The sequence below is a fragment of the Acomys russatus genome, chromosome 1 (genome assembly GCF_903995435.1).
Source record: "Acomys russatus chromosome 1, mAcoRus1.1, whole genome shotgun sequence".
NCBI classification, from domain to species: Eukaryota; Metazoa; Chordata; class Mammalia; order Rodentia; family Muridae; genus Acomys; species Acomys russatus.
In genome coordinates this window covers 92,289,309-92,316,135 of record NC_067137.1, presented here as the reverse complement: position 1 = coordinate 92,316,135, position 26,827 = coordinate 92,289,309, and the positions used below count along the sequence as shown (strand labels likewise).

The 26,827-nt window shown below is 48.1% G+C and overlaps 1 protein-coding gene across 1 annotated transcript in view; it reads right to left on the bottom strand.

Annotated features, from left to right (window-relative positions):
* Window positions 1–20,866: 20,866 nt before the first annotated feature.
* The window catches only part of Sipa1l1 (signal induced proliferation associated 1 like 1), a 300,315-nt gene continuing 294,354 nt past the window's right edge, over window positions 20,867–26,827 (bottom strand). The window contains exons 20-23 of the mRNA XM_051148660.1: window positions 26,173–26,319; window positions 24,915–25,029; window positions 22,152–22,236; window positions 20,867–21,582 (exon numbers count right to left, since the gene is read on the bottom strand). Coding sequence (XP_051004617.1) covers window positions 21,439–21,582; window positions 22,152–22,236; window positions 24,915–25,029; window positions 26,173–26,319 — 491 coding nt within the window. The 3' untranslated portion in view covers window positions 20,867–21,438. The remainder of the gene's footprint in view (window positions 21,583–22,151; window positions 22,237–24,914; window positions 25,030–26,172; window positions 26,320–26,827) is intronic.

Here is a 26,827-nt window from a genome sequence, read left to right as displayed (position 1 = left end):
GATTTAGAATCAGTATTTGTCTCCATAGATCCGGAGTCCAACCTAAGCAGCATTGCGGCCACTCCCAACGTTTCATCAGAGAACACCTTCTGCCCTACCTCTGTCCCCAAAACTATAAATCTGTCACTCAACCAGCTTTCAGTAAGCTGAAGGGCTGTCATAGTGACAGCTAGGATTGCTCCAAATACCTCATGATTGGTTACTTGGAGAACTTCACTCTGGCCATGGTTTCAGTGCCAGAGACTTCTACTGTTACAGCTGCCACTTAGGGGACTCTCCTTCAACCAGGGCCTTCTAAACATTCTGCCACTGCTACAACACCTGGCCCACAGCCCTCCAGATGTTTTCAATGAATTCAGAGAATCCTCTCTCTAACTCCCGGCCCCTGACATAGGCAGGCGCAGTGGGCCTGTACAAGCCGGTATGATCAAATAAAAAGTTCGTGGTTGGCAGAGATGAGGCTGTGCGCCTGCGCAGCTGGCTGTATAAGCCGCCTTCCTCTCATTCTCAGCAGGTCGGCCTGAGAGGTGTTCCTCCTGTCCCACGGCCATGTCTGCCTCGTGCTGTAACCTACGCCCCGCTAAAGCTTCACCCAAGTGGCAATAATGCTTTATGTGGGGGTACAGTGGGCGGAGGTACCAACACGAAGAACAGATGGCACACGGGGCTGCCAGAGCAACCAGCAAGACAGCAGCTCCAGCGGTCCAGGGGAGCTGGGAAATGACGCAGGTCAGAGCACTTGATACTTCAACCTGACACAGCCAAATTCAACCTCAGAACCCACGCTGGAAGACAGGCTAACCTCCAGACCAACGCTGTCCCCTGATCCGCACGCACACCGTGGCACACTGGGTTCTTCCCCTCCTCCTCCCTCTCCCTCTCTCCCTCTCCCTCCCTGCAGTAACAGTAATAAATAAAATGCTGCTTATTTTAAATGAGCTGCAGAGAGCATCCTGAAGCAGAGACTTTCTGGACTCAAAACAGTGAAGGACTGAGGATGTGCGAGAAGGCGAACGTGCCGCGGCTGGGGGATGGCACATGACCGTAGTCCCAGCACTCAGGAGGCAAAGGCCATTTAAAGCCCCAAGCTGTCACACTAAGAGCTAAGACCCATCAGCACTCAAAGCTCATAATTACTGTAATTAAAGAAGTACTCTTTGCACCTAAAGAGCCCAGCCAGTCACCTCTTCCTTCAAGCTCCCTAACGCAGCCTGTTAGTGTCCTGTGAAGGCACACACTTCTCAGCAATGATGGCAGTGCGCAACTCAGCCTTACCTGAGTTGGTTTTCCATGAAACGATTCGACCTTGCATATGAATAGATTTGAGGTCTAAATGATCAGAACAGCTCAGCCACACCGATGCCTTAAGACCTCTTTTGTTTTCATGTCCTTTGAGACTAAGTGTGCTCTGTAACCTTAGTGTAAGATTTGCAGCACTGTTCTATGACTTCCACACACACAGAATGCAGCAGCAGAGACCATCCCTGTGGCTCAGTGACTTCTATACCCTGAAGCCCCACACCCTACAGGGCAGTTGCACAGTGATGCCCACACCCTACGGGACACTTGCACAGTGATGCTCACACCCTACGGGGCACTTGCATAGTGATGTCCACACTCTACAGGGCACTTGCACAGTGATGTCCACACCCTACAGGGCACTTGCACAGTGATGCTCACACCCTATGGGGCACTTGCACTGTGATATCCACACCTTGAAGCATTTTCCTCTTTAAAGAGCTGCTCACTCAGAGCCTGTCTCCTCTGATTAAACACATCAGCACCACTGTCCTAGCAACCTGGTCTCCCAGCCAGAATGAGACCGGAACTAGTAGGCTGTTGGAGACAGAATTACTAGACTAGTAGGCTGTTGGAGGTAAGTTCCTGTCGTATGTGATGAGTCTTGGGTAACAGGAAAAGATACCGAAACCCCTGCATGTCATCAACACAAAGGCAAAAACACTTAAGTTTGAGCAGCCATTCAGAGCTTGACTGTTACACAGAAACAGAACTGTAGAAATGGTCCTGACATTTTGCTTATGTGAGACAGGGTTTCTCTCTGTGTAGCCTTGGCTACCCTGGAACTCTCTCTGTAGACCAGGCTGGCCTCGAACTGACAGAGAGCCGCCTGCCTCTGCCTCCTGAGTGCTGGGATTAGAGGCATGTGACACCGCCACCCAGCTGACTTTTTAATTTTTCAAAAAGATTTATTCATTTTAATTACATGTGTATGAGTGTTTGCCTACATGTGCGTACCAAGGAGGCCTGAAGAAGGCATCAACCCTGGATCTGGAGTTACAGATGTTGTGAGCCATCCTGACCCGCTGAGCTGCCCAGCCAGCCCCAGGCTTGAAATTCTCTGACCTGCTGAGCTGCCCAGCCAGCCCCAGGCTTGAAATTCTCTGACCCGCTGAGCTGCCCAGCCAGCCCCAGGCTTGAAATTCTGAAAGATGGCATTATGTTCAATATATTCCATTTCAAAGAGCAGGAATATTCATACATAAAATTTTATAAGGGACAGGGGCGTGGCTTAGTGGTAGAGTATTTGTCTCACATGTGTGAAGCTCTAAGATCTATTCCCAGTGTATGTGGTGTGTGTGTGTGTGTGTGTGTGTGTGTGTGTGTGTGTGTGTGTGTGTGTGTGCGCGCGCGTGAAAGTGTCAGAACACTTGCTGCTCTTGCAAGTTCTCAGCACCCGTGTGTGGTGATTCACAACTGCCTATAACTCCAGCTCCAGGGGGCTCTGACACCATCGTCTGCCCCCGCCCCCAGAAGGTACCTGTACATACCCACACAGGCATATATACATAATTTAACATAAAACAAATCTTTAAAAGAAAGATACAGTTCTTTAAAATATAACAGTTACTTATGTGTAAATGAAATGCTTTCTTCCAGCCAGGTAAACAAACTGGTTTAAAAAAAAAAAAAAAAGCAATATTAACACCTACTGAAATGTTATCATGTGAGGGTTAAACTCTCCGAATAGCTCATTAGGGGTGACTCCAAATTAATAAGCTCACACTAATATAGGAATGGGCTGAAGAGTGCAGAGCCATTTGCAAGCATCTGTGACTCGGGTAGTGAAATTCCAGGCCCTTCTTTAAACAAAGATCACCTACCTAGGATGTGCTGAGAGCTGTGTTAGCTGGTGTAGGAAAACAAAAGTAAATCAGATATGACCTCAAGAGCCCGGCCTGGTGAGCGGCCTCTATATGGAAGAATTGCCACACAGTAACGGCTCCATAGTAACATGCTTCAGGGCAATAAGAGAGCAGTTTATCCAGGGAAGTCTGAGGGGGAGTCTGAAAGAATATGTCTTTGGCGATGTGTGTTATTGGGGTGAAGGTTATATACTGCCCTCTATTCAGTCTGTTCCAGCAGCTATACCCTGGTCCCCTCCACTGGGGAACTATAGGTTGAGGAGCCCAGCAGACTTGGTTGTTCCACATGAGTGCCACTTTCTGTGTGTCCTCGCACAGCAGTGGGGACAGAGGGCCTCCCTCAAGGGCACTAACTCTATTCCTGACTGTGGAGTCCTTGTGACCTCATGACCTCCCCCCAAGGACCCACCTCACAGGACTCTCACATTGGAAGTTAGGCTTCAGCCTATGAGTTTGTGGGGAAATGCAAATGCTTAAAACACAGCACCCCTGAAGTGTGAATCAATTAAGGAGATGAGGAAATTAAAATAGTGCGCTAAAGCTGGGGCTTTGATGAGGGTGGAGCCTAGGGGTAAAGCCAGTCACACTGCTTTCATTAAGGGAACTCAGGAAGGGAGTTCATGAGCAAATGGCTGCAGAAGATTGCTGCCTCCCTCAGCCAGCAGCAGGAGAGACTGTGGGCTGTGGGCTGCCTGCCATAGAGGGTCAGGCAAGGCGTGTTAACCTCTGAGCTTCCGTTCATGAAAATGTAGGGGCTTCTCACTAGGAGCCATGGCTCCAATTTTGGTCCTCGTGTCTCAGGTAAGAGTTTTTCAAAATTAACAGGGAGATTTGTACATTGTCTTATCTGTATTTATTTATTGAGACAGAGCTCATGTAGCCTAGGCTGGTCTCAAACTCTCTATGTAGCTAACGATGACCTTGAACTTCTGATCCTCCTGCCTCTGCCTCCCAAATGCTGGGATTACAAGAGTGTGGCACCGTGCCTATTTCTTGTGTATCTGGGAATCAACCCCAGTACTTTCTTCATGTGTGCTCGGCAGGCACTCTGCCACTGAGCTACATCTCCCAGACCTTTTCATTCTAAAAAAGATAGAAATGTTTGTTGATTCCATTAAAGGTGAGTGACTTGGTGACCAGGCTCACGATTTCATAGGGTCACACTCAGGGCCAACTTCCCCAAGGACACCCTCTGTTTGAGGCCAGAAAGGGACAGGTGAGGCAGTGAAAGCTAAAGAGAAGGAGGAGGGGCCCATGACTTGCTTCAGCCTTGCAAATGCCTCCTCACACTTGCACCCACACCTCCCAAGTGGTCCCCAGGGCCTGGCAGACCTGCCTCCCTCATTCACACCACCTGCTTGGCCCCCATGGACACTAAAGTGCTGAGTAAACAGGAGCCAGCTGCCAGGAACACCCACACAAGTGCCCCATAGTCACACCTGCAGGTATAGTGGCTCCCAGGAAAACTCGCTTCAGATGCCTCCTACTTTCCTTAATTGCTCAGTGTTGATATTAACTAGAATTAACATTGACTAGTTAGCTTTTTAAAAATAGACTATCTATCCTAGACTGACACAGTGTTTGTTACGCTCTTGCCTCGGCCCTCAGAGTAACACCAACTTAACTACATTAGAAAATAGATCTAGAAAAACAGTGACCACATGCCCCTGCACTAACTATGCACTTGGCCCTGCACAAAGCAGTCATGCTCGGAGCCAGAGGGCCTGCAGGCAAACTTCTGCATTTTCTCTCTAAAATTATTTAGCTAAGCTCAGCCCAGGCCATCCATCAGTAACATACATAAAAAGGAAAAGGGCAGGTGTGTTTGTGGATGCTGGGAAGATAGCTGGCTACATGGCTGAGAAAGAAGATGGTACTGGGCACGTGGCTGTAGGAACAGACTAGTGGAACAGAAGCAGCCCCAGGAGTCCTCAGATTGGCAAGTGATTGGTGTTTATGTGGGTTTAAAAGGAACTGGGATTGAAGTAGCTCATAATCTGCCCAGCATAGTACTTACAGCTTAATAAATCATAGTCTTTCTAGCTAAAAATAAATAAATAAATAAAAAGAAAAGAAAGAAAAAAATTAAAAAAGAAAGAAAGAAGAAAAAGAAAAGGGAAAGGGAAAACATCTCGCACCCTATAACTCAAAAGAGGACTTTGCATGTGTTATTTTAAAAGTAGAAAGAAAAACAAAACAAGCAAACAGAAACTTCTGGTTTTGAACCTATGATAAGGTTTCTACTTTTTTGATCTTCCTTAGGAGGTCTGCTCTCTGTTTTCTTCCGCAGGCTGGCTGAGAAACCCTGTGAGCCTGGACACTTTCTTCTTGTTTCTTTTCATGTTCTTTCTGTGAGAAATAGGAAGGTGAAGGATTGGACCACAAGTTGAAACCTAAAAGACACAAGAACCAGAAAACTCTTCTATACTGAACTGGCAATGTAAAGAATTGATCTGGTCGGCCCACAGCCCTGGACTTGGATTCTGGGTAAATGATAAAGTGCTAAAATGTTCACAGAGACAATACACAGCATCAAGAGAATCTAAAATTGCATGTGCCTGGGCCATGTCTGGTTTAAATCTTCGAGCAGCAAGATGTTGAGACATCAGGATGCGGGTCTCTAGGCCCACAGAGGCCCCTCTGTGTGGCCCGTTTAGAAACAGCCGTACTTGCATCTGGGCTGAGGACCCTAGAAGACCTTCCATCTTGTCCTCAGGTGTCTTCTTGGGCCAGTGGTTCTCATCCTGTGGGTCACAACCCCTTTGGGGATTGAATGACCTTTTCACAGAGGTCACCTAAAACCATCCTGCACATCAGATGTGTACATTACGATCCATAGCAGCAGCAAAATTACAGTTGTGCAGTAACAACAAAACTAATTTTAATGGTTGGAGGGTCACCGTCACATGAGGAGCTGAATTAAAGGGCCGTGGCTTCAGGAAGGTTGAGAACATTGCTTCTCCTTTATGACCAGAATGCTAGCACATCCCTCCATCTCCGGCCCAGTCAGTGCAACTGAAGGCCTGGAAAAATGAAGTGTCTTTCATAGAAACCTCTGCTTTAAATTCGTGCCTACAACTGAGATTTATTTTCAGTTCTTCGCTTAGAACATTGTGTTCGGTGTTTGTAAAATGATTTAAAGCACTCAGTTCGTCTCTGTGTGTCTATGTCCTAGCCGTCAATGATTATCAGCATCTGTTATGCAGTAGGTCTTTTGTCCTGGGTAGCTAGTTAATTTGGCTCTAGTCTATGTATTGTTTTTACTCCATTAGACACAAGCCAATGGTCTTATTCTGAATTTCCAACCCTGGAGAGAGAGAAAGAGTATGTCTTCAGTTTTTAATCCTGATTTCCTCTGTCGGTTGCTACATCACATTTCAGAGTCAGTTCTACTAAAGCTGTAAACGGTCTATTGTTTCATGAGCGTTATGCTGTGGCTGCTTCTAACAGTGACATTATACTTGACTGACAGACACACAGTGTTCCCTCTGACTGTCTCGTCTACTTCCTTGTCCTTGCCGGGCACATTGATTGGCTGGATCCAGTCTCCCTTCGTCAGCATTAATAAGAGTGTGAGTGCTTTGTGACACGCTAGGCTGCTCGTTTTTAGCATGTCCGGTTGTTAAAATTGCACAGTCCATTTCTCTGAATGCCTCCTACCTCTTTACTGTGTTCTGCCGCTCCTCGCTAGGTCCTCACTGCCGTGTTTTCTGCTTTGAATCATCTTCCTGACTTAGTCTCATATTTTCAAGGATCTAAAAAGCAAGCCCTGTGTTTGCACTTACTCCTGTGCACACCTTTCCAATGAATGCACATTATCGTAATAGAAAAAAGGAAATGTTAATGGGCCATGTTTTCAGTTAAGCTTTTTCCCTCTAAAATATTAACTAGCATTTCTATTATGTTTTAAAAGACAAATTTCACAGTAAATAGCAAGTTGTAAGTTAAGACAATTTTTATATTTGGGAAGAAGAAAGAAGGAAACCAGCAGGTGAGAAATGGGGACTAGAGAAAGGTGAAAGGTTAAAATGTATGATACAAAGCTCCCATGGTGTATTCAGCTGTGCCAGCTAACATAAAGCTACTTCTGAGAATCTGATGTCTTTCCTGCAAGTTCTAACATCTAGAATCACACGTGTATAAACAGATTGAACCATTTGCCCATTGGCTGTACAGTTGCCGTTCAGAAGACGAGCATCTCACTTCAAACGTTACCTCTAGAACAGCGGTTCTCAAACCGTGATTCACGACCCCTTTGGGGTCAAACGACCCTTTCACAGAGGTCACACATATATCAGATATGTACATTATGATTCATAGCAGTAGCAAAATTATAGTTATGAAGTAGTAACAGAAATAATTTCATGCCTGGGGGTCACCACAACGTGAGGAACTGTACTCAAAGGGTTGCAGCATTAGGAAGGCTGAGAACCACTGTTATATACCTTCCTGTACACGCATTTAAGAAGAATATGAATTTCTCGCCATTGCAGGAATGTCCCCCAGTCCCTGCATACACCAACTGTGCAAATCACAGAACCAAAAACATGAACTGGCGAGGAAGAGAGCAAGCCAGTGTCACTTAGCATGTCACAGAGCGAGAGTAACACTCGGCTCTGCACAAAGCCAGCCTCGACGCTAAGAGGTACTTGACAGGTTAATTTGTCATCTCAGCCCTGGGCACTTGAACCTCACTCTCAAATCCTTCTTACATTAGTGATGTCCAGCTCTGACAGTGGCTATGAAGCCACTGTCATGTGTCACAGCCCCTTCCTTTGTGAAGACAGACAACAGCATTATTGCAAAGCCTGAACTGCGCGAGTGACGAGGTTATCAGTTCAGAGTAACAGGGGAGCCTATATGGACGCTGGGGTCATGTGTGGGTTTCAGGGACACCTGGTGTGTCGTCTCACACATTGTACCCATGGGTGACCCTAGGTGGGCCCTATAAAGCATGGTGTCCCTTCTGCCCAGGCTTAGTGGCCTCCGTAAGCCAGTGCTAGGCCAGGCTTGGAGAAGTAACAAGGCTGGAATCAGGTATGCTTCAAGCTCAGGAGGGGACAGACCTGCTCAGGTCCCTACAATGGGCGCAGCACTTGGGGGTGGGTAAGTGCCCCGGGACTATATCTGGAGAGCTGGGCGGTGACTTCCGTGTAGGAAGTGAGCAGGGGCCTTCTGGCTGGGCATCTCCTTCCGGACTCCAAGTTCCTATGCAAGAGCAAGAGGGCAGGAAACAGCTTCGGTAGCTACCGAAATGGACTCTCAGCTCTGGAGTATGAAGGGAGAAAAAAAGAAAAAGAAAAAGAAAAACCCGGACATTTCTTATACCCATTTTATTCAGTGTAATGACTACCTACTCCTTTACTGTAATGGATCCTGGCACTGATCCTTTTCCCTTTTTCTCCCGGCCCTGACCCCTCCCCCTCCTCCACCCCGCCTCACTGGTTTTTGCTACTTGATTTGTTTTTATTTTTAAACGCGGGCTCCCTTTGTAGCTCAGGCTGGACTCAGCCTTCACCAGATCCTCCTGCAGCAGCCATCTGAGCACTGGGATTCCAAGCATGCGCCATTATCCCTGCTTTCCTCCAGTCCCGGAGTACAGTGAGCAGGAAGGGTAGGTAAGCATCAGCTCTTGATGCTTCTGGGACTCTTGTAAAGGAAGGGATAGTATGTGTTTCTGTGCCTCAGCGCCTAGCAGTCTCTCAAAGATCACTGCCAGAATTCCTGGTAAAGAGTACGAGCTGACATCCTCCCTGACGAGCTGCAGCTTCCCAGAAGCCTCCAGTGATGTGATGAGAGGTTTACAAGCTGGGAGAGCCTCCCGAGAGAGAAAACAATGGAATTTCTGGGACCCTCGCCACAGAGGTTCTTTCCTTCTTGTCCCCACACCCCTGACCCCCATCCTGCCAAGACCTCTTCATTTGCCCAGTCCTTCCGCCTCCAGAAATTTAAAAAAAAAAAAATCTTTGAACGATATTGTACTCAACGGGTCAGCTTGGCCAGTCCCACTCTGACGCAGACTATGAAGGCGCTATGGTCCCGGGAAAGCCACCCCGCTGGTAGCCATGGATCTTCGCCCTCTGGAGCTTTGGAAGCCACACGCTGGATTTGGCTGCCAGTCCAGACAGAGACAGCAGAGGGCGCCCGCAGCCTGCTGTTGAGCCCTCAGGGTGCAAAGGCTTGGATTGGGAGGGTCACTGTGTTCCGGAACCTACTGGCTCCGCCCACATTGATGCGACTCTGGGAAATTCAGAATTACTAAAGTGAATTACTCACACCCACACCCATAGTATCACCTCTCTTTGGCCCCACTGTGATTTCCCCCAAACTCAAGACTCTGTCGACTACAGCTCGCTCTCACATGTTCCCAATAAGCAGCCAGCAAAGCCAGTTTGAGTAGCTCAAAGCTCATTTTTCCTAAACACCCTCCATTTTATTGACCTCGTTGCGGGGTCATTGGTTTGGGCAGGGCTCTGCTGGGTGACCATCAAGGGGACTCTACTACTCCGCTGGGTCTGCCGGTCACTAGCACACAAGCAGGCCGGTTTGCAAAGTTCAAGATGGTATAACAGCATTCCTACGAAACTTCACCGCCTCCTCCCTTTGAACTTCTTTGAACTGTTAATCTGTGGAAGTTAAGCAAGATTGCCTTGAGAGCAGAAGTCGTTATGTGTGCAGCAGTAAGGAGACCTCCTTAGTGAGCCAGCTAAAGGGGCCTGATGATGTTTTTGTTTCTTTGAAAAAGGGTGATGCTGTGTAGTTTAGGGTGACCTCAGACTTGAAATCCTTCTACTACCTCAGCCTCCCTCAGAGGTGGTGCTGGGGTGTGTGTGTGTGTGTGTGTGTGTGTGTGTGTGTGTGTGTGTGTGTGTGTGTGTGTGTGTGTGTGTGTGTGTGTGTGTGTGTGTGTAAGAGGGAGAGAGAGAGAGAGCCATTTAAGTAAATCTAAGCCCAGCATGCTCCTTCTCTCTCTCTCTCTCTCTCTCTCTCTCTCTCTCTCTCTCTCTCTCTCTCTCTCTCTCTCTCTCTCTCTCTCTCTCTCTCTCTCTCTCTCTCTCTCTCTCTCTCTCTCTCTCTCTCTCTCTCCCCCTCCCTTCTCCTCCCCACTTCTAAGTGATGTTTAGGGGTGCTGAGTCTCAACAGAGCGACAACTCACAATCTGGGATAAAATGCCTCTTATGAGATGTGAAGAAGAGATGGCTCCAACTCACACCCCAGTGAAGCCTGTGAGACTCCCAGCTCCTTGCTGGTTCGGCCTGCACAGGAACTGTTGGCACCCCATGTTCACTTGACTCCTCAGCTTTCCAGATAGGGGCTGGGGATTTCTTGAGTGTGTCTCTCCCCGCCCCCCCCCCCACAATAATGTCTTAGACTTTGAGGACTCCTGCTCTTCTCTTCTTCTTTTGGTGTCTTACACAGGCATTGATCATGGGTCCTGTGAACTCTGTAAAGTCATTCTCTCAGAGGGGCTACCTCAGGAGCTCACTGATGTGAGGGAGAGACCACACCTGGATGATGCTCATCCCGGATTCTGTCTCTGCCTTGCCCCTCCCAACAAGAAAAGTCTGTCCCACCACTATACTACAGAACAGCCCAAAAGGAGGGCTAAAGTGCCAAGGTGACATTGTCCCTAACTTGACACAGTGGTCACCCTGGACCTTCCAGGGAAGCTCAGCTTTCAGCAGCACAGAAGCTATGGAGACAGAGTTGGGAGACACAGACTTTGATAAGCATTCACACAGGAAATAGCTGTCCCAATGCCTTTGAACAACATACTTCTCAGAGGGGCACAGTGACACCAGGAGACACTCACTAAGGACACCACAGATCTCTTTGTCTTTTGGCCTGGCTGAGGTTTCTCTCAATTCTACATCTGGTTGCTCCTTACAACTAGGCTGGTAGTCTGGCAAGCTAAGGATTTGGGTACAGCTGGTTCAGGGTACTCAGGGGAGCTGGAGGTGGTTATAATGACAGATCCCCCATACTGAGTGTGTGTGCATGTGAGTACATGCACACATACCACACACACACACACCATATATACATGCACACATATAGCACACAATACCACACTTGTACACACACATACACAAACATCTCACACATACACACTCCACACATACACACACCCACCACACATGCACATACACATGCACACACACACCACACACACACTCCACACATACATACACAACACACATTCCACACATAAACATACCATGCTCACACACCACACACATGCACACACACTCTACACATGCACACACACACACATACACACACACAGGACTTCACACACAGCCAGGCTGCCTTTCAGTATACCAGGATGGCAGCAGAGGGCGTTGTGTCTCTGAAAACTTGAATTCACTTCCCTGGCAACTTAAGACTGTCATTGGTGCCGCAGTGGAGTTCAGGAGTGTGACTTCCCAGTGCCACCTTGCTCCTCACGACCCTCCAGGCTCTTGCCCTTCTGTCAGCCCTTAGGTGGCCTCACAGAGGCCGTGGGGTAATTTGGGTTCTCTGTTGCTGTGATTAAAATGCGCACGCATACACACACACACACACACACACACACACACACACACAAACACTCACACAGACACCACCCACTGACCAAAAGCAACTTGAAGAGGAAAGGGTTTGTTTGGCTTACACGTCCACAGCACAGTCCATCCTGAAGGATGCCACTGCAGGAAGTCAGGGCTGGAACTGAAGCTGAGGTCACGGAGAAACGCTGCTTTCTCGCTTGCTTCCGTGGCTTACCCAGATTGCTTTCTTATATAACCCAGGCCCACCGCTGCAGGAGTCACAGGAGTTACACTGCCTACAGCAGACTGGGCCCTCCTCCATCAATCACTGATTAAGAAAATGCCTTCCAGCTGGATCTTACAGCGGAGTTTTCTCAGTTGTAGTTCCCTCCTCTCAGATGACTCCAGCCTGTGTCAAGTTGACATAAGTCAGCTCACCAGGAGACTCTAGTTTGTGTCAGGTTGACAAAGCTAAGCAGCACACAAGGGGCCTTCAAATTCTACAAACTTTGCCTTTTTTTTACAGGTGAGGGGAAAGTATGAAGAGCTGGCTTTCCTAGTCCCTGGCCCTGACTGGCCAAGGCAAACTTTAGCACACATCAGCTCTTCCCTGGGCTTGCTACAATAGGCAGCCACTGAGATTCCTGGCCTTAGTTGCAAAGGAGACATGGGGTGAGTGCCAATGGCTTACCCTCTGTCGGTCTCTTTTGATGGTAAATACAGCATTGATAGCAGCTTCTGAGAAGACAGGAGAGGGGTATGAGTTATCCAATCAACTATAGACCACCAGCCTCCAGAAGGAGAGGTAGGAACTGGCCCCACTGTCTGGTCGTGATGCTCTACGAGGCCTTGCCTTGTCCCCATGACGACAGAAGGATGGGAGTTAAGGGCCCCCTACTGAAATCAGTGCTTGCCTGTGCTGTGCTTCTTATAGCGCCAACAGAAGTTTCTGGTCGTCTGACCCCAATGGAGGACTTAGAGTCAACGAGAGGAAGAAGCTGCCCTCAGTGGGGACCAAAGGAGAATGACAGGTCTGTTCTCAGGAGTGGCTTCTCTTTCCCCTTTGTTTGACAAGGTATAGGAAAATGATAGTCTGACTGTTCTGCACCTACGTGTCCTAAAGAAGACCAGCATTTGCCACCCACCCTGTGGGAGCCCTGAGTACTGTGTTAAAAGCCCAGCTACCCTGAAGGAAAAGAGTCCATGGAAGAGCTTCCAGATTATTACAGCTGGGAAAGGGATATCTGAGCCCTTCTACTGCCCCCACCAAAGTGTCAGGAATGCTGTTATGCCATCTTGAACTTTGCAAACCGGCCTGGTTTTGTGCCAGTGACCGGCAGACCCAGTGGAGTAGAAGAGTCACCCAGCGGAGCCCTGCCCAAACCCGTGACCCTGCAATGTGGTCAATAAAATGGAGGTTGTTTTTTGATAAAGTGATTAATTATGAGGTAGATTGCATCATCCTAGGTACCTGGACCTCTGGCTGGAGGAAGAAGTCCCCATGGGAGCACTGGCTCCCCAGTGCCCTTCTGTGGAGTACTGGCAGGCTGGCAGAAGCATCTGGACTCGGGCTGGGGTTTACACTTGAGAGCTGGGCTTGTTATGTTTCTGTGGGTCTGTTGCTTTAGCAAGCAGACTGCAAGGACCTTGGGCATGGTGTTCCGACAGATGGGCTGAGAAGCGTAGACTAGAAACTCTCTTCTTTGTGTTTAAAATTGCCAGGGAACTGGGGCCTGCATTGAAATCGTGGCTCCCACCTGTTCACTGATGATGCAGCGCCAGCATCAGGATGTCGCAGTTACACAGTCGATGAGATGTGATTGAATCCAAGAACAACAACAACAACAACAACAAAAAAAAAAAAACAAAAAACTAGCATTGTTACAGTTAGTTCTAAGGAATGTTGCACACATTATTTACAGTTGGTTTTGAAACAAAGGTTTTGATTGGCTTCCACCAAGCAAAGCTTCTTGGTTTAGAAAAAAGGAAATTCTGGGTGCAGTTTAGGTGTTGCGAATCATCTGGCACGGAGCAAACGACTGCCCAGGGGAAGCCCCTGCCTCATGATCTGATGGCCAATCATGGAGATATCTCAAGCCCAATAAGACTTCATTCCCACCCCTGTGGTACCACGCTGCACTGTGCTCAATGGTTTTGTATCAGCCTGTCACACACTAGCGCCATCTATCTGAAGGGAGGGAGCCCTCTACTTTCTGGCCCTACCCTCTTGCATGCTCTATGGCCGGTAGGCTGTGCTGTGTTGGACTAAATTGTGTGGTGTAGAGCTTCTTTCTGTTCCCCGGGAGGATCCAAATGTCAGATTTTTTTCTTCATTTGCGTGATCCTTCTGAACACTCTTCCTCCGGGCCTCCTCCATCTTGTCCACGGCAGCTCTCTCCTTTACCCCTCGGAAGGAAGATCCCCAAGGCTTTGAGTGGGGGGGGGGGGGGGCGGTAATCTCTCCTTAAGGACCCATCATGTTGTCCCTTATACCGCCCTGGCCTCCACCGTGGCAAGGCCCTTCCTCTCTCCTAAGAGAACTCATTTGTGAACCATGGCAGTGTCGGGGAGCCTCCCGAAGCCAAACATCACCCTCTCACGTCTAACAAGACCGCAAGCCTCCGTGGCCTCCAGCTCTGTCCTGGAATTGGTCAGGAAGGCCTTTCTCTGAAGCGAAATGCGTGTGAAAACCATCTGCATGAGGGAGGGCACGGCGGCACTTTAAAACATCTCCCGCAAGAGGCCATCCTCACGTCCCCTGATATTTCGGGACAGTCTCAGCCGGCATCTCTGCTCTTCACCTCCCAGCACTGATCATCCAATGGCGTCGCTACTGCATGCCGAGGCTGTGCAAGGGAGCTGTACACTGAGCCTGTGGTTTGGCAGTGGTTCTAGCATCACTGGCCTGGCTTTCAGTCCCAGCTCCACATTTGTCGGCTGTTTTGCTGGAAATGATTTGACCTCCCGAAGCCTCCGCTTCTATAAATGGGGACATTGATAGACCTCATCCTGTCGCTGGGCTGCCATGAGAAATCAATGGGATAATATACGTAAGTGGTTTTATCATTAACATATGCTTTATAGGACTATTTCATAATGGAGGAGAACTCAGAAACCACAGTGCTGCAGCAAGAAATGGAAAAAAATTGAGATTTTTTTTTTGTTGTTGTTCTGGTAAATAACAGAAAAACTGCTATTTTCCAGTGTTTCAGTGACTGCCACCTGGGAAGATAAAGTTGGCTTTGTGGGTACAATGTGAAGTGATGGACCCACAAAACTTAAAGGGAAGTGATTTTTCTCTAAATCAAAAGGACTTAAAAAATAAACAAATTAGGGGCTATGGAAATGGCTCAGTTGAATTTGATCCCCGGAGTCCACATAACTGGCTTGGAGCAGTAAAATGTGCTTATGATTTCAGCCTGGAGAGGGGGAGACAGGTGGATCATGGAGGGGGCTCACAGCCGACTTTGTGAGCTCCAGGCCAGTAAGAGAACTACATCATTAGACAGAGAGACAGACAGACAGACAGACAGACAGACAGATGATAGACAGACAGACAGACAGACATAGATAAGTGGTGGTCAGCAGCTGAGGAATTGCATCCCAGGTTAGTAACCTCTGGCCTTCACATTCATGCACATAGACATGTGCACACACCCACACACATTTGTACCTTCACACACACACACACACACACACACACACACACACACACACAATCACAGCTATAATGTACAGCCTCAAGCAGTGGTAGATATACACAAGCACAGGTGGCTGGTCATGGAGCAGGAAAGTAATGAGGTAATGAACTCAGACTGGGTAGAACCTTCCCAGTCCTAATTCTGCCTCATGGTTCTAAGGTTTAAGAGAGATAATGGTTGAGCTGGGCATGGTCTCTCTCTCTCTCTCTCTCTCTCTCTCTCTCTCTCTCTCTCTCTCTCTCTCTCTCTCACACACACACACACACACACACACACACACACACCTTTAATCCCAGCACTCAGGACTCAAAGGTAGGTAGATCTCTGTGAGTTCGAGGCCAGCCTGGTCTACAAAGTGAGTCTAGGACAGCCAGGGCTACACAGAGAAACCCCGTCTTCAAAAAACAAAAGAGAGAGAGGGGAGGGAGGGAGGGAGGGAGGGAGAGAAGGAGGGTCCATTAAAGATAGGAGAGGAAATGATGTCTTTGTCAACTGGCTGCAAGCTGACCCTTGACCCCAACCTCAGAAACCACCCCAAATCCATTGATCTTGGAAACAAAACTCTAGCCGCTGTACCTTTAACCCACTGATCCTGATATTTGCTTCTAGGGTCACAAAGAGCAAAGCTGGGTTCTCTTTCACCCAGTAACCCACTGAACACTTGTCGTGTGCAATGAGCCTATGCCCTCTCCTCCCTTTCCCCAACAACCCACCCTCAGTGCCTGACACACAGCCTAGCTCCTGCTGCAGCTACTGCCCCCATTTACTGCACATGCTTAATAGGCATAGACTCATTAATTTGAAATGTGACTACCCTGGGTTTATCTTCGCACCAGCAAAACATTGGGTAAGCATATTTACTGTCTAAGACGGCAAAGCAATGGTTAAGCTTCTTATTTTGAATACTTGTAAGCGCTTTAGAAGAATTACCAGGTCAGTTACAAATCCATCCTACCTCTTCAGGAAGGCAAGCGACTGAAGGACCACCTCCCTGCAACTATTGGTAGAGCCTAGTTTCCTATTTGAATTTGTGATAAAACTTCCTTCTTAACTCTGTTTCCTCAGAGGGCTTCATTCCCAGGGACTCAGGCCTGGGAAGGTTGGTGTGTGTGCACCTGTGCTTCCTGTGGTGGCTTGAGACAGGGAATAACTTCCTTGGGTTTGTTAGCAAGATCCAGGGTACATGGGGTCAAATTTATACTTGCCAGGCAGGTCTCTTGGATGTGTGTGTGTGTGTGTGTGTGTGTGTGTGAGAGAGAGAGAGAGAGAGAGAGAGAGAGAGAGAGAGAGAGAGAGAGAGAGAGAGAGGAGAGAGAGAGAGAGGGGTGGGAGAGAGAGAGAGAGAGAGAGAGAGAGAGAGAGAGAGAGAGAGAGGATCTGGGGGTCCTTAGAGCACGTCCCTCCTCAGCCACTTGTGTTTGCAAAGGAAGTCTGCTTTTATTGATACAGTCACTGTGGGGTTCCCTTCTTTGATGTTAAATTAGGAAATGCCTAGGAGAGTTGTGGCTGGAGATGCGCACTAGAGACCCTGGGTATGCCGAGGTCTAGGCTTCGTGGGAAGATGGGCCTGCTAAAAGCACACAGCCCTTTGTAGGGAAGAGGAAACACAGATGCACCAGTAGGATTTGTGGGCACACTTACCTAGAGAGGCCCAAGCTTTTTTTGGGGGGGGGAGAGGGGTCACCATGGTTGACCATGGGTCATGACAAGTCCACAGGGAAGGGTGAGATGAGCTGAGTCTGTTTAGTGGCTGGGCTGTGAAGGCTGGCTGAGGCACTGAAGAGGCAGGCCGATACAGGCTCCGTGGAAGGAAACCTGAGAGGTGCCTGTTCCTAGGGCTGAAAGGGAGTGTGGTAAAGGGCAGACGGAGGGGGGTGATGAGAGAAGGGGAAAGGTGGGGGCTGACTCAGACACACAAAGGCAAGATGGAAAACATACTCCATCCGGTCCAGGGAGGACAATGTAGAGAGAAGAGTAACAAAGGACCAGGGCTGCAGGCTGTGATTATCATCTCAGTAAGCCAGCCAGTGCCCTGGAGTCTTTGGGCTAAACATTGTGCCGAGGATACAGAGGATAAACAGCCCCTTCCTATCTCTGTCTTCTCTCTGGCCAGAGACAGAGGAAACGGGCGATTGTACTGAGTGGGCATTTGGACAAAGCTTTCTAAATGTAGACTAGGTATGAGGACAGCTGGGAAACTGGCTCTTGGAGATTTGGGCACTACGAGTGGGCTGACTTCAGAAGCGGCCTACTTGCCTTCAGTACTCCCAGCCTGGAACCCACCAGCCCAGTTTCTATACTTCCCGGTGGCCACCTGCTGAGGTCCTGAGTCAGAAGCTCAACTGCCACCCTGGGCCCCCCTTTCCTAAGCAATACTGCCATCTGAATTGTCACACCGCAAGGTCATCAGGGTCACCCCTAGCTAATTTGGCAACTGGCCTCATGTAATTAAACGGTAAAGGATTTCCAACTGCATCTAGGGAGCATGGGGCTTTCTAAGAGTCAAGTGGTAGACAATTCTAGGGTAAGAAAGCTCCAAACAATAGTAAAAATGGGGAAAGAGGGACTTAAAAAAATAAAACAACCCAAACACTAGCTACAATTTAGTTTCTCCCTGCAAGACGCTGCGTGACAAGAAAACCCAGAGGCAAGTGTCTCTGCACCTAGTGTCTGCTTCTTCTAACACTGACGCTTCTAACGCCATCCCAAATAACCTGGGAACCTGCTGGACATTTTAGTATCCTGTACCTGTGCCATCCCTGTTAAACCATAGTTCTTGGGAAGCTGCCAAGCGACTTTAACCAACTGCCCAGGTGATGAGGAGGCAAGCCCCAGGCAAGGTACCTCTGTACTCAAACTGACACGCTGACCAGCTCACTGTGACTCTTCCATTGCACCAGGCTGTTGACATGTCAGGATTCCCCATGGGCAGGCAGTGACCGGCTTTACACATTGGGTCCCTGCAATGAGGCTGTTAGCAGCAGTTAGATAATTTGCCTAAGACAGCGCTTGAGATTGTGAGATATCATTTGGGCCTTAGTCTAAGTCAAATGCCCTTCTCATTGAAGAGTGAGGGTTCCTATTGGGCAGGCCGTTAGTAGAGGAGTGAGCTTATGGGCAAATATCCCAAGACTTCTGTGGCATCATTATTTTCTAATTACACAGCTTCTGGCTAACAGTTCCCAAGTATTCACTGGTTACGTTCCTTATCAGGATGGGCCATCTTGCATCTAAACCCTGGTTTCTTCACCCCGACAAAGCAGACCCTTGCAGATGCAGGAACCCTCTGCAGAGACCAGAATCTCTTACATTTAGCAGAAAGCAAAGCGCTTGTCAGATGAGCTTGTTTCTTTTGTCCTTGGACTATTTATCTGTAGTTTGCATAGGGTCTCACTGTTGAGCTCACAGTTTGTAAACCTCTAATCCTCCTAAGTGCTGGGTGTGCCTCTAACCACCTGCCCGTGAACTGTGACTTTCATCCTCATCTATGGAGAATTCTCACCCTCTTATCACCCACAGCAGCTCTGGGGCCCAGGCAATTGTCTTATCTAGATTTCTTTCACCGAGGATGCCCAACGGCGATATCCACTGCCGAGACCTTCAGTAGCAAGGCACAAAGCCAAGCTGTCTTCATTGTTTAATCTGTTTAGGTCAGTCTTATAGATCCCAGACTGACCTTGAACTTCTGATCCCGCCTCCACCTCCTGAGTGTGCTAGAAACCACATTGGGCAGTGCTGAAGATTAATCCCTGGGCTTTGTGTGTGTGAGGCAAACACTGTACTGAGCCGTTTCCCCAAGCCTCCCCACACCCCAAGGCGTGCTGGAGCAGATCTTATAGCGTGTCAGTCAGAGCGTCTTGTGGTATCCCCTCTTAGAGATGCAATTCCAGAATCTATTTGTTGAATCAACTACTACTAGCTCTCAAATTAGCTAGGCCACTGGGGAGAAGCAGGGATGTGCTAGATTATAAAGGCATTCTTCTGTGTGTTTTTGTTTGGCTTCAGGATGCACCGATTTTCTCTAGTGGGCTAACTTTTTAAATTATATTTTGTACAAATATTAACAGGCATTTGTATTCCCTGAGCATACATCTGAGTTAAAGGATGGAGTCAGCTTAAAAAAAAAAAGTGCTGGTCTCATGGACCACAATGTTGTGATGGAAAATGCACCGATTACACAATGCTCTGGGGATAATTGTGTGCAGAGAGGGAAAGGGTGGGATTCTCTATGGACCTGTGAACAGGGAGTGAAGTAGCCTATTAAGCTTCTAAAAAGGACAGACTTTGCAGTATCCTCTTTAGAATTAATGGGACTTGATACAAAATAAAAATAAAATAAACCAGGAAGCAGGGCCAGTGAGTTCCTGGGTGGTCTCTCAAATAAGAAAACCCAGAGCAATAACACCAACCCATTTTAAAAGAGCATTTAAAAGTAATTTTATTGTTTGAATTTTACAAGTAGTCTTTAGAGGCTTCAAACAAGAACTCTGTTGCAAAACTAATAAATAGCTTGCTCCAAGTCCCCAAAGAAAAGGGAAAACCAAATAAAAAGAAACTCAGAGAGATAAGCAAGACTTCAGACTGCTCGGATGTTAGCAGCATTTCTCATTTACAGAGACATCAGCAATGTACAGTCGCCTTCATATGGTAGAAAGGTTCACTGTAATCTTTACAGAGCACTCCCAAATCCTCCTATTCCACAGTAGAAATGTTAACAGGAAAAAACCCCACAGAGAACTCACAATCGTTTGTAGAACTATAGGATAAAAGGTCTGGCATGTGTGCGTGTCAGGAGGGCTCCATATAGGTGGAATGCAGGACGTTAGGTCCACTTGACAGCAGGGAACGTGCAGCACGTAGCCAGTCGACCCTGGCCAGCCCCATGTCCCTGAGCTCTACAGCAGTGAGGGTGAGGGGCCCAGAGCAGCCTGCATCCCTGCGGAGGCATGGAATAGCGCAGGAGTAATCTCTGGAGCAGAGTCCTTTGGCTGGCTTCGGAAGGATGCAGAAATGCTGTGTGCAAACTCTACACTGCAACATGCAGGGTCCAAAAGGCCATTTCATTACAGGCATTGCTCCAAACAAGCAAGGGTTAAACTCACGGCTTAACATTCACTGTTAGCTTTTCCCAATTACAAACACTGGTGAAGTCTTGCTTTGGTGAGAAGGAATGGTCAATTAGTCATTTTGAACAAGCTTAAAAAAAGTTTACTACTGTCTTTAAAAATCTCAAACATAAACTATATATAAGGACTTTTGACCAAGAGGTGTTTAAAATGCATAAGGTAAAGTTTTCATTTGGGGAAATTCAGATGCCAATTCATGTTGGGAGCCAGGACAGTGGAAGAGGTTGGTTCTAATTTAGTGGGGTTCACTTGAGCTAAACAAAGAGTCTTAGCTCTCAGGAATGTACTGGGGACCAGTGTTCTGGGGAAAGAAGGGACAAGATGCAGGAGTGGGGAGGGTGAGGGCGCTGGCTTGCAGGACTCCAGCAGACAGCTGCAGAGGGCAGAAGCCCGCATAGACCAGGCAGTGGGCATTTCCTTAAAGTCCCTCTCACAGGCATTTTAGAGAAGGAAGCAGCAAGGAAACACTCCTCCTCACCCCAAACACAGCTAAGAAAGAAAAACTTTTATTTCCTAGGAACAAAGACATCTGTCAGGGGAACAGGGGATCTTGGGGTACCTGAAATAGATCAGCAAGCTGATGGAAGCAGGGGCTGAGGTTCGGGGGCACTCAGGTCTGGGCTCAGTTTCTTTGTAAATACATAACAGATAAAGATATTGTGCAAAAAATAAAGACATTCACATTTTAGCAGTTAAACTTTTATTTTACTTTTTAAAATTTTTTATTTAATTTTTTGTTTTTCTTTTCTATAAAAGGCAGATAATGATTGTTGATCTGCAATTGTCGTGTTGTGCACTGTCCGACGGGAGCAGGGTGGGGACCCGGGGCTCTGAGAATTCTTCCCAAGGCAGGATGAGTGGGTGCTCTAGGGTGGCCATGGAGAGCAGCCTGTTCCTCCCGCTTTCCCCTCAGCTGGCCCTAGCTCATGTCGATGGTATTGAAGACCCATTCAGTGAACTTCTTCAGCTTGTCCGAGGCGTTCTGGGACTCCTCCTGCAGCCTCAGGTTGTCCTCGCGCAAATGCTGAACTTCCGCCTGGAGATGGGCCTTGTCTTCTTTTTCCTGTAGGAAAAGCCCAGCACACGTGACCTAGGACTGCCCACTGCCTGCCCAGCTCTCAGGAGTGGCCCCTTCCACTCCTCCGTCTACTAGATACTCACACACATCAGACCCAAGCCCAGGGCTCCCAGAAAGCTCAGCACTACAGGGTCGGCTCTGCAGGCAATTACAGCAGTGTATATTTTACAGCCACTCTAAGTTTTAGTACCCTGGTGCCCGATAAAGTCAAAGCCAGCCAAGAAACACAACTTTCAGCTGTCCTGACCTGAAGACTCAAACAACAACTCCATGGGAGCCTGTGCTACTGACATCTGACACAAGGGCTGGAAGCCAGGCCAGGGCCCAGAGAAGCCTGGCTGAAGTTTAAGGCTTTCCCAAAAAGGGACCAAGTTTACTGTAAGTGGGACAATGAAGGCCTCTCATAGCACATGTGCCAATAGCACCGACGTCTATGCTGCCCCTAGGCACACTGTGCAAGGAATAGCCTCATGTGTCTCACTGACAGCCCTAGGTCTCCCAATTAAGGGCATTTTGCCCCCAAAGCCTGGGCAATGTCTTCTGAGAACATTTACCTTCTTCAAATCTTCTCGAAGCATCTTCAGCATACCTTCCAACTGGTCCACTTTAGAAGCCAGAGTGGGAGAGGAGTCCTTACTGCTGGGAAGGAGAGACAAAAGGCCATGCTGGCAGGCACCCCCCACATCTGATGACTTGGCTTTCCCCCCTTTTCTGTAAAATGTTTTTCAATGTCAAATTACTCATCACGGCAACCCAATGTGCATTTTTTACTTTAAAAACAGAAAATGGTGATCTTAACAAGAGGAGATGCAGGTTTGAATGGCAGCCAATCAATAACTTCCTTTGTTAAAGACACTACATCTTATGACAAAAGAGTTAGTGACAATGGGTGAAAATGGTCTTTGGTAGCTCAAGAGCGGGTTGGCAGATCCAAGAGTCACACAGTGGGGTTATTCTCAAGATCAGTTTAGGGATTTCAAAGGAAACTACCAGTGTGTGTGTGTCTGATGGATGTGTGGTGGCACATGTACATAGCTAATGTAGAGTTTGCTTTGGGGCCACCAACACAGAGCAGGTCTCGTGATCCCAGGGCGCTCAGCCTCTATGCAGGCCATTACAGCTACACACAATGCTCACAGCTCAGCTAGTCTAAATAGGTTTATTATATATTGAGAATATGAGGCTGCATGTTTCAAAAGCCTGTCAGCCTAAGCCTACTACCTCAAATTCCATTAGGACCAGGGAGGCAGCTCTGTCAGGTTAAACTGATAATCACGCCTGCTAGTGGAGCGAGTATACGTGGCAGGACTTGAGGACCACACAGCTGGATGCTGCTGGCCCCAGAAGCCACAACTGAGGACTTGTCAGCTCTTCCCTCTCCTCTTCTATATGACTGTGAGCTGCCAGCAGTTTCTTGGGGGCAGCTCTAGTCAAGTCATGTGACTATGACTCACGCAACAGAAAGCTGGTCCTATGTAGGGAAAACTCAGAGGACTCTTTGCAGAGCCAGAGATGTAACTCCTGGTTGTCTCAGTCGTGGAGCAAAGAGTTTTCTTCAAAGGTAGCTCAAAGGTCAAAGTTCAGGCTGAAATTCCTGATCTATAGTGAACTGTGTTACTGATTTCTTAAATTTACGTCTATAACAGGCTTCAAAAGCAAAGTCCACGGCTCACTGCACACAAGGCCATTGATGAGTGATACTGATTTCCAAACTCCCCAGAAAAACCCAAAAGCTGGCAGCAAATGGATCATAAAAGGCAAGTGGTTAGCTGCAATCCTCAGCGTGGTACCTCAGGCCGGTCAGACCTGGGCTGTGCCCGGGGAAGCACCTGCCTCTCAGAGCCCTGCGGGGTGCTGGCCCCCAAGGAGCCCTGAAAAGCCTGACAACCCCACAGGGTCTTCACAGTGAACTCTGAGTGCGGAGACAGCGTATTAAGGCCTAGGTACGCCATTTGCATCTGCTTTCCCATCTTCCCCTCATCCTAGGATCTGTAGTAATGACCTCTTCCCAGAAGTCTGACTCATGCCTCTCTGTGGAGCACATCCCAGGGCCGCACTTTCTGGGTTTCCTTTTTCCTCCCCAATGTTTTGAGCAGTTTGTCACTCTGCTCACTCTAGCTGTCCCAATGATATGAGGGACAGTGGCATCTCTCTGTTGTACTCACAGTCAACAAGAAACTAAGCTCACATCCCTGCAGACTTGTTCAGAAGTCCTACCTCAGCCTCACGGTCCCTGTAACTAGGCACTTCTCACCACATTTCATAGGTATCTGAATATATATGTAGATGTGAGATACATTGATTTTTATTGAAACAGGGTCTCAAAATGCAGCCTGGCTGGTTTTGAACTCCAGGTCCTGCTGCCGTTGCCTCCATAGTGTGGAGTTACAGGCATGCACTACCACACTTGGCTTAGATACCTTGGTTCCTACCTATCCCAGGAGGATTTAGTGTAGGGGTTTCCAGCTGTTGGCTATTTGGCATGGAGGTGCCACACTGTGTTCCACAAATGGCAGCTGGGATGCTAAGGAAAAGCCCACACCTCAGTCACGGCAGTGTAGATCTCAAAGTCCACAAGCTAATTCAGAAGCTCTCGGAGCTTCAGTTACTACCGATTTGCTCCATCTCATAAACGCTCCCAGCCAGCCTGCTGTCCTATTTTCTAACAAAGGAGAGCTGAGGGGGCCAGAGAGATGGCTCAGAGGTTAAGGGTACTGCTTGTTCTTCCAGAGAACCTGAGTTCAATTCCCAGGACTACATGGTGGCTCACAACCATCTACAATATGATCTAATACCCTCTTCTGGCCTGCGGGTGTGTGTACAGGCAGAGCATGTATATGCAACAATAAATAACTCTTAAAAAACATATTAAGAAAATAACCAAAAAAATAAAAAATAAAAAAAACAAAGGAGAACTGAGGCAGGTGCTGGAAGCTGAGCAGACATGAGTACAGTCACAACAGGGCCACGATGGCAACAGAGAAAACTGAAAAACCAGTCAAAGACTAACTCCCAGACTCAGCCTTTGTGACCAGTGAGTTTTCTTACTTTACCTAATAAGCCCTAGTGGGCACAGGTGATTTATGACATTAAACAATAAAGACTATTCATAATTTTATCCTTAAGCCATCAAAATAAGTTTAATTGTGTTTACAGGAGTCAGCTATAAAGTGTTCTAACTAAAAAGCCAAGCGTCTGGCACTGCAGCTGAGCTTCACTCAGCTCATCCATGGCCGTCCATCTCCTCTTCGTCACATCTGCCACTACTGGGGGCGACACACGGTGCACAGTCGTGCCCTCAGCACTGGGTGACCAACCTGCTGTAGGACTTCATCTGGACCAGGCCCTGCTCCTCTAGCTGGTCGCCGCTGGAGGCCGCACTCAAGGGACGGTGGTTTTCATCACTAGCAGCAAAGAATGAAGCTCTCTGGACTGAAGAGAAGCAAGAAAGCATCAAGTACAGGGCACATCCCGGGCCCCGTCTGCACAGTCAGCCAGCGGTCCGCGGGGATGCTCAGGTTTAACCGACACACAGGTACGCTTGGAATCCATAGCCTCTACCCCTCCCAGTTTAAGGGACAGTAACAGCACTAAGTGCCCTTGAAAAGACAGTTGCTGTGCATCCATTTCTAGCCCATTTCTTGTTTATCAAAGCAGTGTTCTAGTGACAGCTTCTCCAGAAAGAGACCTTGTGCCAAATTCTAGACCAAGAGATAAAGATATAAATGCCCTGAAAGGCTAAAATTAAATGTTTTGAAACTTCTTTTTCTTGGTTTTTTGAGACAGGGTTTCTCTGTGTAGCTCTGGCTGTCCTGGACTCACTTTTGTAGACCAGGCTGGCCTGGAACTCACAGAGACCCGCCTGCCTCTGCCTCCCAAGTGCTGGAATACAGGTGTGTCCACCACGCCTGGCTATTTTGAGACTTCTTCAAAGTACTTTCCACAGGATGCTGGTCACTCTGGTGGGCTTAGCATTTTGTCCTCACTGACTGTTTAGACTGTTATCCCAACTTAAAATTTATATGGAGATTGGTCAGCAAACTGACAAGCCAGGTTAGAATCCAAAAGTTCCCATGAGCTGAAAAAGCAGGAAGGTGGTAACAGCCGCCTGCTCTCTACTGCTGCTGTTTCTGAATTCTGTGGCCTCATAAGCCACATTCTGTCTGGATCCAGACAGAATGGCCACTGTCAAGTCTCCCTAGTAAGAGCAGTGACTATGCTGCCACAGCTTGAGAGAGAACATTTTATCATCAAAACAGCCTGGAGGATAATGTTAAACCAAACTCAGCCTTTCCTGAAGGAGGACAGCAGACAGCTATGTCAACACAGTGTGTTTAGGCCCTCATTTCTATAGACCAGAGCATCCTAGAGGCCGTTACACTATGAATTCTGCATACAGGAAACACCAAGTTCCTGCTCAGTAAAGGAAATACTCCCAGCTAGCATCAGACCATGAGCTCCAGCAGGGTAGGTGAAGCTCAGTGTGACCAGGGTGGCCAACCGGTAAGACCTGATCAGGTCTGTGGCTTGGCCGTCAGGACTCTGATGACCTGTGTGAGTCCTTAGCAAACTCACCCTCATAGGCTTTGGCGGCATCTACTAGGTTGGACCAGTCCAAGTCTGCAGCAGTGTCAGGCAAGGGCATCAGGCCAGGGTCAGGGATAGGCTGCCTTCGGGTCTCCTGGATGTCAGTGAGGGAGCTGTCGGAGGCAGAGAACTCTCCTACAGAGGAGACAGCAGGATAACATTTGTACCCATGTACCCTGGTACCACAGTAGATGTGTAAACCGTTTGTCTGATGGAATCAATGGCTGTCTAACAGGCCATTAGTGGCCATTCTGAAGCTGACCTGCCTTGTTCCAGTCTCATTCAATTTTTATTTATTTGTTTACTCTGTGTACCCTTGGCTGTCCTGAACTCACTTGGTAGTCCAGGCTGGCCTCGAACTCATAGCAATTCGCCTGCCTCTGCCTCCTGAGTGCTGGGATTATTAATGTGTGTCCCTGCACCCAGCTGTCTTTTTCCATTTTAAAATCACCTCCCACCATCTTCCAAATGTAAGTCTTAAGAAACTTTGTTTTGCACTGAGGCCACGTGTAGGACTGCTGTAGAGGAACCAACTGTCCTCAGTGGGCATGCGGCGTAGGTAGCTCTGGTGTTCAGTTTCCTCTCAGTGTTAAAAAAATTCCTGGGGGAGAAGAGGCCTGCTCCATTGGAGAGCTGGCCTGGG